This window comes from Somniosus microcephalus, chromosome 5 (genome assembly GCF_052327205.1).
Source record: "Somniosus microcephalus isolate GS21.2 chromosome 5, FLI_Smic_1.0, whole genome shotgun sequence".
In the NCBI taxonomy this organism is placed as follows: domain Eukaryota; kingdom Metazoa; phylum Chordata; class Chondrichthyes; order Squaliformes; family Somniosidae; genus Somniosus; species Somniosus microcephalus.
Window position 1 is genome coordinate 199,091,359 of NC_140991.1, and position 14,342 is coordinate 199,105,700.

General features: G+C 44.6%; 1 protein-coding gene across 11 annotated transcripts in view; it reads right to left on the bottom strand.

Moving 5' to 3' along the window:
* The window catches only part of nek10 (NIMA-related kinase 10), a 470,337-nt gene that overhangs the window by 110,504 nt on the left and 345,491 nt on the right, over nucleotides 1-14,342 (bottom strand). For all 11 annotated transcript variants that reach the window (XR_015078459.1, XM_085988547.1, XM_085988546.1 and 8 more), the window contains one exon: nucleotides 3,664-3,877. Coding sequence is in view for 10 of the 11 variants with exons in the window: in XM_085988547.1 (XP_085844673.1) it covers nucleotides 3,664-3,877 (214 nt within the window). In the remaining variant the exon portion in view is untranslated. The remainder of the gene's footprint in view (nucleotides 1-3,663; nucleotides 3,878-14,342) is intronic.

A 14,342-nucleotide genomic window follows, 5' to 3' on the forward strand; every position in this document is an offset into this window, starting at 1 on the left:
CCATCCAGTAATGCCTGTAGTGAAGCCTCATCAAATTTGGGGGCAGATCTGGGCCTCCCGCTGGCCGTTCCTCCTGCAGGCTCCTGTGCCATCTTAATGTTGAAGGTTGGAAGCCTGCAGAGGAAGCAAGGCTTGCTGTGGACCTTAAAAGCAGCAGCAATGATGACATCATATTCTGCGACTTTCTGACTGGAAATACTCAATTGCCAAGGCTTCCCACACGCTGGAAATCAATTGGCCAATTGTGTTAAATTTGCTTCAATCTCACAGACCCATTTACAATCGTGTCGGAATCACTAAATTCAGGGAACCCGCCAATTCCCCGCACCTGAGATAAAATCGACCCCTTTGTGTTCTCCTCATAGCTTACTGTTCCACCTAGCTTTGTATCATCGGCAAACTTGGATACATTACACTCGGTCCCTTCATCTGGGTTATTAATATAGATTGTAAATAGCTGAGGCCCCAACACTGATCCTTGCAGCACCCCACTAGTTACAGCCTGCCAACCTGAAAAAGATCCGTTTATCCCTAGTCTCTGTTTTCTGTCCATTAACCAATCCTCTATCCATGCTACTATATTACCCCCAACCCCATGAGCCCTAATCTTGTGTAATAACCTTTTATGTGGCATCTTATCGAATGCCTTTTGGAAATCCAAATATACTACATCCGCTGGATCCCCTTTATCTACCCTGCTAGTTACATCCTCAAAAAACTCTAATAAATTTGTCAAACACAATTTCCCTTTCATAAAACCATGTTGACTGTGCCTAATCAGGTTATGATTTTCTAAGTGACTTGATACCACTTCTTTAACAATGGATTCCAGCATTTTCCCGATGACTGATGTCAGGCTTTTTTTTCTCTCTTTTTTCTCTCCCTCCTTTCTTGAATTTGCGACCTTCCAATCCGCTGAGACCATTCTAGAATCTAGGGAATTTTGGAAGATCAAAACCAATGCATCCACTATCTCTTCAGCCACCTCTTTTAGAACCCTAGGATGTAGGGTCAGGTCCAGGGGATTTGTCGGCTTTTAGACCCATTAGTTTCTATAGTACTTTTTTTCTACTTATATTAATTACATTAAGTTCCTCACCCTCATTAGACCCTTGGTTCCCCAACATTTATGGTATGATTTTTGTGTCTTCAACTGTGAAGACAGATACAAAATATTTGTTTAACATTTCTGCCATTTCCTTATTCCCCATAATAATTTCTCCTGTCTCAGCCTCGAAGGGACCAATGTTTACTTTTGCTACTCTTTTCCTTTTACATACTTGTAGAAACTCTTACAATTTGCTTTCATATTTCTTGCTATTTTTCTCTCATATTCTATTTTTCCCTTTTTATCAATTTTTTGGTCAACCTTTGCTGGTTTCTGAAACTCTCCCGTAACAATTAAACTGTTTGCATACATTCCCTGATGTTTTCTTACCCCATTATACACAAGAAACACTTTGATCCAAAGTTATATTGTAATATTATTTGTATATTTGATTTTACTGCTGTCCTTGCTACTCTACAACTAGTTGAGTAGTGCTGCTCTCCTCATTTCTCCCTGATTTTCTAGCACCTTTCCCTCTAAGTTTCTTGCTTTCTCTATGATTTGTTTCTCTGTTCCTCTTTATTTACCACAATAACCCCACCCCCTTTTCCTTTCACTCTTGAAAGTGAAGAAATTGCTGCAAGGGTAACAGTTACCCTCCAGTATATCACCCAAGAGGTCTTTGTCCATGTGTCTGCCTAGACCCGAGACAACAATGGTCATTTAACTCCAGGCACTATCTCAGCTCATCCCATTCTGTCTTTTCGGAACCAATTGCTTTGCTTGCCATCCTAAATGCATTCACAAAGATTTCTTCCAGTAAATTATTTATAATAAAATTATAAATGGACTCAAAAAGAATGTGTTTATGATTCATGTAGAAATACTAATCAAGGAAAGCATGAATACATTTGCAATACAAATATATACAAATAGCGACTAGAACAATTCTTCCTCCTTCCACGTTGGCTTCCTTCACTTCCACCAGATGTTAGCTGTTCAATTGTCCAAAACCATTCATGTCTGGATGTGGCAGGACTGCAGAGCTTTGATTGAATCCGTTGGTTGTGGGATTGTTTAGCTCTATCTATAGCATGCTGCTTCTGCTGTTTAGCATGCATGTAGTCCTGTGTTGTAGCTTCACCAGGTTGGCACCTCATTTTTAGGTATGCATGGTGCTGCTCCTGGCATGCTGTTCTACAATCCTCATTGAACCAGGGTTGGTCCATGGTGTGATGGTAATAGTAGAGTGAGGGATATACCAGGCTATGAGGTTACAGATTGTGGTGGGATATAATTCTGCTCCTGCTGATGACCCACAGCACCTCATGATGGCCAGTTTTCAGCTGTTCGATCTGTTCTGAATCTATCCCATTTAGCACTGTGGTAGTGCCACGCAACACGATGGAGGGTGTACTCAGTGTGAAGACAGGACTTCATCTCTACAAGGACTGTGCAGTGGTCACTGCTACCAATACTGTCATGGAGATGCATCTGCGACCGATAAGATTGGCGAGGACCAGGGTAAGTAGGTTTTTCCCTCATGTTGGTTCTCTCACCACCTACCACAAGCCCAGCCTGGCAGCTATGTCCTTCAGGACTCGGCCAGTAGTGGTGCTACCAAGTCCCTCTTCGTGATGGACATTGAAGTCCCCTACCCAGAGTACTTTCTGTGCCCTTGCTACCCTCAGTGCTTCTTCCAAGTGGTGTTCCACATGGAGGAGCACTGATTCATCAGCTGAGGGAGGGCGCTAGGTGGTAATCAGCAGGAGGTTTCCATGCCCATGTTTGACCTGATGCCCTGAGACTTCTTGGGGTCCGGAGTCAATGTTGAGGACTCCCAGGGCTACTCCATCTCGACTGTATATCACTGTGCCGCCATCTGTGGTGGGTTTGTCCTGTCGGTGGGACAGGACTTACCCAGAGATAGTGATGGAAGAGTCTGGGACGTTGGTTGAAAGGGATGATTCTGTGAGTATGACTGTCAGGCTATTGCTTGACAGCTCTCCCAATGTTGGCACAAGTCCCAAATGTTAGTGAGGAGGACTTTGCAGGGTCGACTGAGCTGGATGTGGCTGAATCCAGTGCCGAGGTTGATGCCGGGTGGACCGTTCAGTTTTATTCTTATTATTGTTTTTCGTAACAGTTTGATGGCTTGCTAGGCCATTTCAGAGGGCAGTTAATAGTTAACCACATTGCTGTTAGTCTGGAGTTACATATAGGCCAGACTGGGTAAAGTTTCCTTCCCTAAAGGACATTAGTGAACCAAGCGCAATCAGTGAACAAGTATTAAAACACTGAATTAAACTATTAAACTGAAAAAATCAGAAGTGCCAATCTGACTGGGCTCCATTATGTGAGCCTAAATATGCCTGTGGCTATGAATGTTCCAAATGTAGCAGAGAATAACACAGTCGTACGTGACTGCCTTCTAGATAGTTACCTTTCAGATTTAAACCCCGGGATAAAAAATTATTCCCAGAATGTACAAGGCAACAAAAGGACAGGCTCCATACAAAAAGAGGTCACTGACTGAATGTTATTCTAATTCTGCACGCACTCTAGCAGATTAAAACTTCCACTAACATTTCAACAAAGAAAACTATGATGCTTACCTGAGATATCATGGAGAGCTGGTGGTGATAAGTCATTACATTTCTGTTAGCTTCCATGAAATACCTCTGTGTGCGCCTTCTCTCCCGATCAAGCTTCTTCTCCATAGTTAGCTGCATTGTACATAAGTTGTCCATGTATTTCATCATAATATCTGAGATCATCGCACTTACTTCAACAACGTCTGGTCGTGTTTCTGAATCAGGGGTCAAACATCTGTAGGAATTAATAAATATATATAAAAATACAAAATGAGTATCAGCTGCTAAATTAAAATGCCATGATTTTTCAAGTTGCACCTATTCATTTATGTACACACATATGCATACATACACATTATATACATTCCAGTATCACATGCTGTATCATTGAATGTACTGAAGTACCTTTGACTAGATTAGGGTGGAAAATATGGACATCCTGTATGGATGCTGAGTATTTTTTGTTTGAAAATACTAAGACAAAAGTTTTATTGACATATATATTAACCTTTTCTAATAAAACTGTCTAGCAAGAACAATTTAAAAGTGGCAAAATCTACATTGCTTCAGTGTTTCAGGCCATGAAATCTGCCTGAAACAAACTGTGGGCCACACTTGCACCGCTGAAAAGAACTTCACCCCTACCTCTTGCAAGCGTACAATACATTGCAGACACCGGAGATGGAAGTAGTGATAATTCCACCAGGTGATAGCAGCTGCCAGTCCCACCTCTATTTCAGACATCAGGCTGTAAGGGGCAGATGTAACAACCGCACCCCCTGCTCCCAAAGGAAATCCGAGCACAACATCAAATAGGACGGAGACCCAGCATAACTGGGTCCCACCCCATCTTCCACCACCACAAGTCTCCAGCCATCTAAAAGCATTGAAAGCTTTGCAGATTTTCAGGGCCATGTTTTTTATATTGGGATGTGCCTCCATAATTAATAACCACAATTTCAGTTACAAATGAATAAGCTCTCTATCAGCTCCTTGGTTAACTCAAAATACAGTATTGCTGGTACTAGTCCTCCCCCAGTTCTGGTCTTCGCCTAGCTGTTGTGAGCCAGCATATCCTGTAGAAAGAGTGGGAATTTGGTAGTGTGTACTTTGTTGTAATGTGATCTTCCACGGGTGTGATGAAATAACTGTGTTCTGATATTTGTACTTGCACTTGTAATGTCTGGAATGTTCCACCAGGGGGAACCACTAATGCTCCTCCCTGGCCCCGCCCCTCTTCTGGTATGTTCTACCAAGGGCTCGGTCGATGATGGACTCTGTTAACTCTGCCATGATTCTTATTTAATAAAAGGCTTCTGTCTTAAGCTTTAACTTCACGGATTCGGGCAGTTATTTGGCACATCAATTTTATTAAATAACAACTTTTGGAAGATGGATCGATTTTTGAAACCAGAGCATCTGGATATCGATCCCCATTCGGCAGATGCGTCGAAGAAATTTACGCATTGGCTCCGATGTTTTGAACACTTCATCGCATCATCGACCGATCCGACGGTTAACAAGTTGGGTCTTCTAACCAACTTGGTAAGTCATCAAACTTACTCTATAATTGAAGATATTCACAGAATCACAGAAACCTCACAGTGCAGATAGAGGCCATTTCGGCCCATCGAGCCTGCACCGACACATATCCCACCCGATCCCCGTAACCCCTACAACAACACATATCCCACCCTATCCCTGTAACCCCACGTATTTAATCCCCCTAACACTAAGGGTCAATTTTTTTTATCATAGCCAATCAACCTAACCCGCACATCTTTGGACTGTGGGAGGAAACCGGAGCACCCGGAGAAAACCCACGCAAACACGGGGAGAATGTGCAAACTCCACACAGACAGTCACCTGAAGCCGGATTCGAACCCGGGTCCCTGGCGCTGTGAGGCAACAGTGCTAACCACTATGCCACCGTACATATGAAGAGGCCCTCGCAGCTCTTAAAGCCCAGTACCTTAAGTCGGTTAACGAAGTATACGCCAGGTATCTCCTGTCTACTCACAGGCAATTACCCGAGGAATTGTTGTGTATGTAACCTGTTCCACCTTAAGAGAGCTTAAGCCTGTTCCACCTTAAGAGATGTACTACTTTCTCAGGCTGCTGTAGACGTAATACCGGGGGTGAACACACCGGTATATAAGCACTGTGCAGTAATCTTGTATTCAGTGTAGTCCCTACCTCCAACCAGTAAAGACCTGTTTGAGTTATACGTTTAAGTCTTTGTGTTAATTGTTCAATACAATACACATACTTAACACTGGCGACGAGTCAGGTTCTTACCCTGCGGCAGTTATTCCATGGCGGCTTCGTCCACAGACAGGACGTTGAAGAGAGGTTTCAAATCTCACCACCCCACTGGAAGCGACAGGCATTAGGACCCTGAAGCCTCCATCAGCGACTGAAAACGGGAGGACAGAAGACATCCTGCAGCTCTTTCAACCTCGGTGGTGGGTAAGCCAAGCAGCGTTGGCTGCAAAGACAGGGCTGGGGGAAGTCGGAGGTAGAAGGGCGATCGATCGAAATCCCTGATAAGGGCCGCACTCGGGCTGAAAGGCACAGCGTCGGCAGACACTGAAGGCGCGAGAGCCGCGGTGAAAAGCGCGGGCCATCGATCGCGGCGGAGATAAGGGCCGCACTCGGGGCTGAAGGGAGACGGCGTCGGGGGACGGGTGAAGACCGCCAAGCGTGGGAAAACCGCCATTTTGTGGGCGGAGGACGACGGCAAGAGCGGGAAGCCGCCATCTTGGATAGCAGTAAAAAAAAAAAATCTGAGAAATTGCAAATCTGATAAAGTACTACAATGCCTAAACACGGGAATATTAGCAACTTTGATAGTGACATCGAAGATTGGGCCATATATGTTGAACGAGTTAAAAATTATTGTAAGGCCAATAAAATTCGTGAGGCTGATAAAGCACTAACATTATTAAATTTAATGGGTGCGAAGACATACGGGCAATTGAAACACCTGTTATCACCAGATGAACCGGCGGATAAGACGTTCGATGAGATTGTTACTGTCCTGAAAGATCATCTAAACCCCAGCGGAACGATTTAAATTTTACGACAGAAGGCAGCTACAGCATGAAAGCAATGCTGAATATTTGCTGGAATTGCGTAAATTAGCGAAATATTGTCAGTTTGGAACGGGACTGACAGAGGCACTTCGAGACAAATTTGTGTGTGGTTTATTTAAACAGGATACACAAAAGCGACTGCTCGAGGAGAATGAGCTGACGCTTGAGAAGGCGGTCACTATGGCAGCAGCACACGAAGCCGCAGCGAGAGGCACGGCAGTAATGCAGCTACGGTCACCGGAGCTCAGTGCACACAAATTGGGTGTGAGTTCTGGCAAATGTTATCGTTGTGGAAAGACAACGCATGATCAGAACCAGTGTTGGTTTAAAAACCAAGAATGTAGAACTTGTGGTAGGCTTGGACATATAGCTAGAGTATGCAGGTCAGCGAAGAAGACCAGCAACAAGAAGTCACCGCAAGGGAAATACGCAAAGGTACACAAGGTGGCCGAACAGGAGTCCGATTCAGACGCAAGCAGTATTGAACTGGCTAGCTTAAGGGTACTCAACGTTGGTAAGGGTGCAGACCTCCAGACAATTTGGGTTACTCTTCAGATAGAAGGAGTCCAAGTAAAAATGGAATTGGACACTGGATCGGCATTGTCGGTCATGAATAAGAAAGATTACAGAAGGTTATTCCAACATATTCCCCTACAGGATACGGAGATTATATTGACAACCTACACGGGGCAGAGAGTGTACCCCATCGGGACAATAAAGGTTGCAGTGGCCAACAAGGGCGAAGGAAGTCAAATAATGGACTTATATGTGCTACCGGAGGGAGGTCCACCACTACTAGGCCGGGAGTGGTTTAGAAACATAAATATGGACTGGCATTCGCTAAAAGCCATAAAGAGTGAGAACTCGGTGCAGATAATCAGCCCAGACTCTAGAACTGATGATGGTAAGACCAACCCATGTGCAAAAGACAAAGTTTCAGCACAGAATTCCACTGAGCAACAACAACATAGTTTAACAGAGAATTCTGAGTCTGTCAAGTCTACTGATATGCACATTTTTGAGGGACACTGGGCTCGAACTCAACTCCATTTCAAACTACAACAGCAATTAGAACAAATGATTCGCCGTTTTGAGCAAGAGATGAATGAAATAAAAAAGTTCTTTGTTACAGAGTGGGAGAATCTGGAAAGGCAACAGAAGCAACTGATGGAGAAAATGGAGCAGGAGCACACCAACCATCTGCGCGAGGAGGCCGAACGAATCAAAGCTGATTCAGGCTCTGAAGGTGCGTGCCATAATCTGGTGTCAGAAGAGTTAACGGTCAGCCAACTCCTTCATATGCTGAGGGACAAGACTCTGAAATGGGAAAAACTTGAACACGAGCTGTGATCTTCAAAGGAAAAGGGTTCGGAGCTCTCAAAAGTCATTGAGATGGCTGATGTGACGACACAGACTGAAACGACTGCAACAGAGCAGCCATTGGATGCCAAAAGTACGCTGACTCACGTCAATGTAGAACAACAGACCGCTGAAACAGCTGCTCCAGTAGAGGGATTGCATAGTCCGATCAATCAATCTCCAAAGGAAGTTGAAGTATTAAAATCACAAATGAGGTCACTAGTAAACGACTTGCTGAAAGCCCAGAAAAAGCTGGATGCAGAGGTACACATGAAGAAGTCTCTTCAGGAAAGATGTCTGGATTTGGAACAAGAGCTGGCTAACGTCCAGCTGGGTATGGAGGAAATAGACGACCCTCTCGCTGACCTGTCGGACGACTCCGAATATTACTATGTCCTGTCCTGCCCAACTTGTAACTTCGACTCCCACCATACAGAAATCATGGAGGAGCACCGAAAGTCTACGGAACATTGGGAGAAGGTGGCTCTACTACGAAAAAAGGAGGAAGAGAAGGAGGAACTGCGCATGCAGCTGGCAGCTATGGCAGCTGACAATGGAGCCCAGAGAGTCTCCAAGAAGCAGAAAAGGAAAAGTGAAAACAGAAGATGACCCATCTGAACCATTATCACCTCTACCAGATCACACACGTGGTCCCTCCGAACGGAGCCAAATCAGTTCGGAAGTTCAAGCTGTTAAATCCATGAAAGGACTATTGAATGAGTAACGTGAACCGACTACACCACAGAGATTGAATCTGTGAACTGTTTTCCGCAGAGACTGAATCTGTGATATGTTACGTTAAACATGAAGTTATATATGTATATATGTTATTACGTTATGTTAAATGGGGGGGATGACTATAAAGCTAAGAAGGGAGGAGTGTTGTGTATGTAACCTGTTCCACCTTAAGAGAGCTTAAGCCTGTTCCACCTTAAGAGATGTACTACTTTCTCAGGCTGCTGTAGACGTAATACCGGGGGTGAACACACCGGTATATAAGCACTGTGCAGTAATCTTGTATTCAGTGTAGTCCCTACCTCCAACCAGTAAAGACCTGTTTGAGTTATACGTTTAAGTCTTTGTGTTAATTGTTCAATACAATACACATACTTAACAGGAATCTCTGGACGATTTCCTGCAGGACCTTAAGGCTTTGGCTAAGGGTTGCAACTACAAGGCTGTCTCTGCCATAGTGTATCAGGAAGAAGCCATCCGCGATTCTTTCATATCTGGCCTCCGATCTAATTATATTAGACAGAGACTCCTCGAGAACGACTCGTTGGTTTTAAAAACGGTTGTCGCTGCTGCTCGATCGTTAGGTGTAGCCCAGAAGAATTCAGAAGTGTATGCATCAGCCCATGCATCTCTCTCAGCCTCGTGTGTTCCGAGTATGGAGGCATCCATAACACCAATGGAGCCCCCACTTAATCCTATTGTTGCGGCTGTGCCCCATGGGTCTAAGTGTTATTTTTGTGGCCAATCTAAACACCCCAGGCAAAGTTGCCCAGCCAGAGAGGCTACCTGTTTTAAATGTAAGAAACGAGGACATTTCAGTAAAGTGTGTAAGGGTAATCCTGTACCCGATGTCTTCTCTGCTGCCGCCTATCGTTTTACTCTAGCCTCGGCTACGGTTGACCAGGCCATACCGTGTTCCTTGTCAAAATCTATGATGGACATTAAGATTAATGGTCGTCCTACTGGGTGATTGATAGACTGTGGCAGTACTGAAAGTTTTATACACCCAACCTTGTTAACTCCTGTTCATTGAAGGTGTATCCTACTCGAAGTGAAATTGTGATGGTGTCCAAATCCCTTACTTCGGAGGTAACTGGATATTGTAAAGTCACATTGACCGTTAAGGATACGGAGTATAAGGACTTTAAACTCCTCATATTACCTCAGTTGTGTATGAACTTAATATTAGGCTTGGACTTCCAGTGTCAGCATGAGAGCGTTACCCTTAAGTATGGTGGATCTCAGCCTCCGCTCACAGTCTGCGGCCTTTCTACTTTAAACGTAAGCCCGCCTTCTTTGTTTGCGAACCTTGCTCCTAATTGTAGACCTATAGCGACTAAGAGTCGACGGTATAGTTCAGAAGATAAAACATTTATAAAAGAGGAAGCGGAAAGGCTTCAACGGGAGGGAATCATCGAACACAGTGGTAGCCCGTGGCGTGCCCAGGTGGTGGTGGTTAAAACTAATGAGAAGAAAAGACTTGTGGTCGATTATAGCCAGACTATAAACTTGTATACCCAATTAGACGCCTATCCTTTGCCTCGTATTTCTGAGATGGTGAACCAGATAGCTCAGTACCGCGTGTTCTCCACCATTGATTTAAAGTCTGCCTACCAACTCCCCATCAAAATAGAAGACCGACCTTATACGGCCTTCGAAGCTAATGGGCGCCTGTTCCAATTCCTTCGGGTGCCCTTTGAAGTGACGAATGGGGTATCCGTCTTCCAACGGGAGATGGATCGTATGGTGGATGAATACGCGTTGGAAGCAACATTCCCGTACCTGGACAATGTTACCATCTGTGGGCGTGACCAATGGGAGCATGATCAAAATCTCACGAAGTTCCTAGAGACTGCAAAGAGGTTAAACCTGACCTACAACGAAAACAAGTGTACCTTCAATACTACACGTTTGTGTATTCTTGGTTGCGTTGTGGAGAATGGGGTAATCGGGCCAGACCCTGAAAGATTATGCCCACTTAAGGAATTACCTTTACCTCACACTGTAAAAGCCTTAAGAAGGTGTCTGAGATTCTTCTCGTACTATGCCCAGTGGGTGGCTAGCTACTCAGATAAAGTCCGACCTCTTATTAAGTCAACGTCTTTTCCGCTATCGGCGGAAGCTCAGGACGCTTTCCTTAATATCAAACGGGACATTGAGAAGGCAGTGGTATGTGCCGTGGATGAGAAGATCCCATTTCAAGTGGAAAGTGATGCATCTGATTTTGCGTTGGCAGCAACTCTTAACCAAGCTGGTAGACCAGTAGCCTTCTTCTCTCGTACATTGCAAGGACCAGAAGTTCGACATTCTTCAGTGGAAAAGGAGGCACAGGCAATTATTGAAGCAGTCAGGTATTGGAGACATTATCTCGCTGGCCAACATTTTACGCTCATTACTGACCAGCGATCTGTGGCCTTTATGTTCAACACTAAGCAGAGAGGCAAGATCAAAAATGATAAGATTTTAAGATGGCGAATAGAACTGTCAACATATGACTATGATATTCAGTACAGGCCTGGAGTATTTAATGAGCCATCGGATGCTTTGCCACGAGGAGTATGTGCTAGTCTAGGTACAGATAAGCTTCAAAGTCTCCACGACGCATTCTGCCACCCTGGGGTTACCAGAATGAACCACTTCATTAAGTCCCACAATCTACCCTACTCTATTGAGGAGGTCCGGACAATGACCAGAACCTGTCATGTTTGTGCTGAATGCAAACCCCGCTTCTATAAGCCGTCCGAGCCAGCTCATCTTATTAAAGCAACTCGACCATTTGAGCGTTTGAGTCTCGATTTTAAAGGTCCCCTTCCATCGAGCGACCGTAATGTCTATTTTCTTAATATTATAGACGAGTACTCTCGGTTCCCTTTTGTTATCCCCTGTCCGGATGTGACTAGTGCTGTTGTAATTAAATGCCTCTGCCAACTGTTTTCCTTGTTCGGCATGCCTAACTATATACATAGTGATAGGGGTTCTTCCTTTATGAGCGAAGAATTGCGACAGTTTTTGCTATCGAAGGGGATTGCAATGAGTAGAACTACCAGCTATAACCCTCGTGGTAATGGGCAGGTCGAGAAAGAAAATGCGACAGTGTGGAAGGCTATCGTACTGTCTCTGAAGTCACGAGGCCTGCCGACCTCTCGCTGGCAGGATGTCCTGCCAGACGTGCTGCATTCCATAAGGTCTCTTTTGTGTACAGCGACGAATGCCACCCCTCATGAAAGGATGTTTAGTTTTCCAAGAAAAGCTACTAATGGAGTATCGTTGCCCACATGGTTGACGACCACGGGCCCTGTGTTGTTGCGCAGACATGTGAGAGGCCACAAGACTGATCCACTGGTGGAGGAAGTACAACTCCTCCATGCTAATCCCCAGTATGCGTATATTCAATATTCGGATGGACGAGAGGATACGGTCTCTATTAAAGATCTTGCACCTGCTGGAGCTCGAAAAGAGTTCGACTCTGAGAGTAGAGTTTTCAATCGTGGTATTGGACCTTCAGAGACACAAACCCTCAGTGTGGAAAATACTGATGATTCTGGGAATTCGAATGAACCGGAGTTAGTACTCTGGGAGGAGCCTCAGCAAGAGTTACGTCATTCCCAGAGGATTATCAGACCTCCTGACAGACTGAATCTATAGCAGGGGGTGAATGTGATGAAATAACTGTGTTCTGATATTTGTACTTGCACTTGTAATGTCTGGAATGTTCCACCAGGGGGAACCACTAATGCTCCTCCCTGGCCCCGCCCCTCTTCTGGTATGTTCTACCAAGGGCTCGGTCGATGATGGACTCTGTTAACTCTGCCATGATTCTTATTTAATAAAAGGCTTCTGTCTTAAGCTTTAACTTCACGGATTCGGGCAGTTATTTGGCACATCAACGGGTGAGTACACGCTGTGTACTCACCCGTAGGCCCAACAAAAGTGCCGGTTTCATGCATGCACTGCGCATGTGTGGGAAACCGGAACTTCCGTTCCCTTAAAGGAAGGGGTTCAGAGGTCGAACGCGTACGCCGGAGAGGCAGCGCGTGCGCCTGGAACTTATGTTTTTTTGCAGGTTTCTCCGGGAGGGTAAGTCTCCAGCAGTTACACTTTTAAAAAGCAGGCACAAAGCCTGCTTTTAACAAGGTAAGTGGTGAATTAATTAAACTTAAAACATTTTTTCCACAGGTTTATTATTTTTAAATACTTTAAAGAAAGGTAAGTTTAAATTTAGCCCCGTTAGAAAATGTAATTAATTTTTTCAAAAATGTAAATTATTGTTTAAAATAGTTATTTTATGTAATTTATAGTTATTTTAAAAATGTGATTAAAAAAATAAAATTATTTGACGTTTTAGTTATGTTTTGGAGCTTATAGTATTTATAGTTTTGACAGCTCTTCCTGTCAATTTTATGAATGGGCATTTCCCTGCTACCATTGGCTCTCCATGGCCCACATGATCCCAGGGGACACTTTGAACGAACTGCGCCCCTGGGATATGCAAGCACTGCGCGCCGGCAGTTGGAGGAGGCCCAGGTTCGGAATCCCACGCGGGCCCACAGCACAACGGCCGGCACGCTAGGTAAGTGCAGGTCGGAGGCTTGCACCCACGGGAAGCCTCCGACCCGAATTTCTGGGCCAGCAAGTTGTGAGCAGGATGGGAAGGTGGACATGGGCAAGAAAGTGGCTTGTGTGTGAAATATTAAAGCAGTTAGCAGAGGACTGAAATGCTTTCCAGTTGCTACCAATGCTGTGGAAAAATCTATGTTGAGGAATAGAGATATCAAGCCATCATCTCACCTTTGCTGTCCAGACAAGGTCATTGAACATCTTGCAGCACTGCACCCATGTCCTAAAGGTGATGCATCTGACATTTACATTCTCTGCCATCTCCCTCCAGGCCTGCTTGGGCAGGCCTGTCTGTGGGCCCTCACCTGTTCCACCAAAACTGGCACTGCTGCGTCACTGAACCTTGGAACTCTTGAATGAGACATCGCTCACCTCAAATCTCTGAATCATGACAACAATTTCAGCAGTCTAACATGACACTCACTTTAAGTGGTGCAAGCACGCTTTAAATAGGCACTACACATGGTGGAAATCAAGACCTTAAATTCGACAAAATGCCCATCATTGCAGGAAACGCAGAGGAAGCTCGCCAATGACATTCAAATAAGGTCAGAAATGGTTCCGGCCTCTCACTGCTGACATTGGGTGGGTAGCCTGAGCAGCCCACTGAAGTCTGCCAATAGTTAAAATCAGCCACCTCCTCTCTGGAAGTCAACAAGTTGGAATCAAGAAACACCCTTAAATCTTTAGTTTAGTAGTGAGCCAATATTTACCAATAGTTCAATAAACTGAGTTGAATAGGTCACATTGAAAGTACTATAAATTCTGATACAAAAATGAACATCACTATGAAACTTAGAAACTTCTGTTCCCTGAATTGCCTGCATAGCAGAAACCACAAGGCTTTCTCCTAGAATGACAGAAAATAATTCTCCAGAAGTGATTATGTGGAGA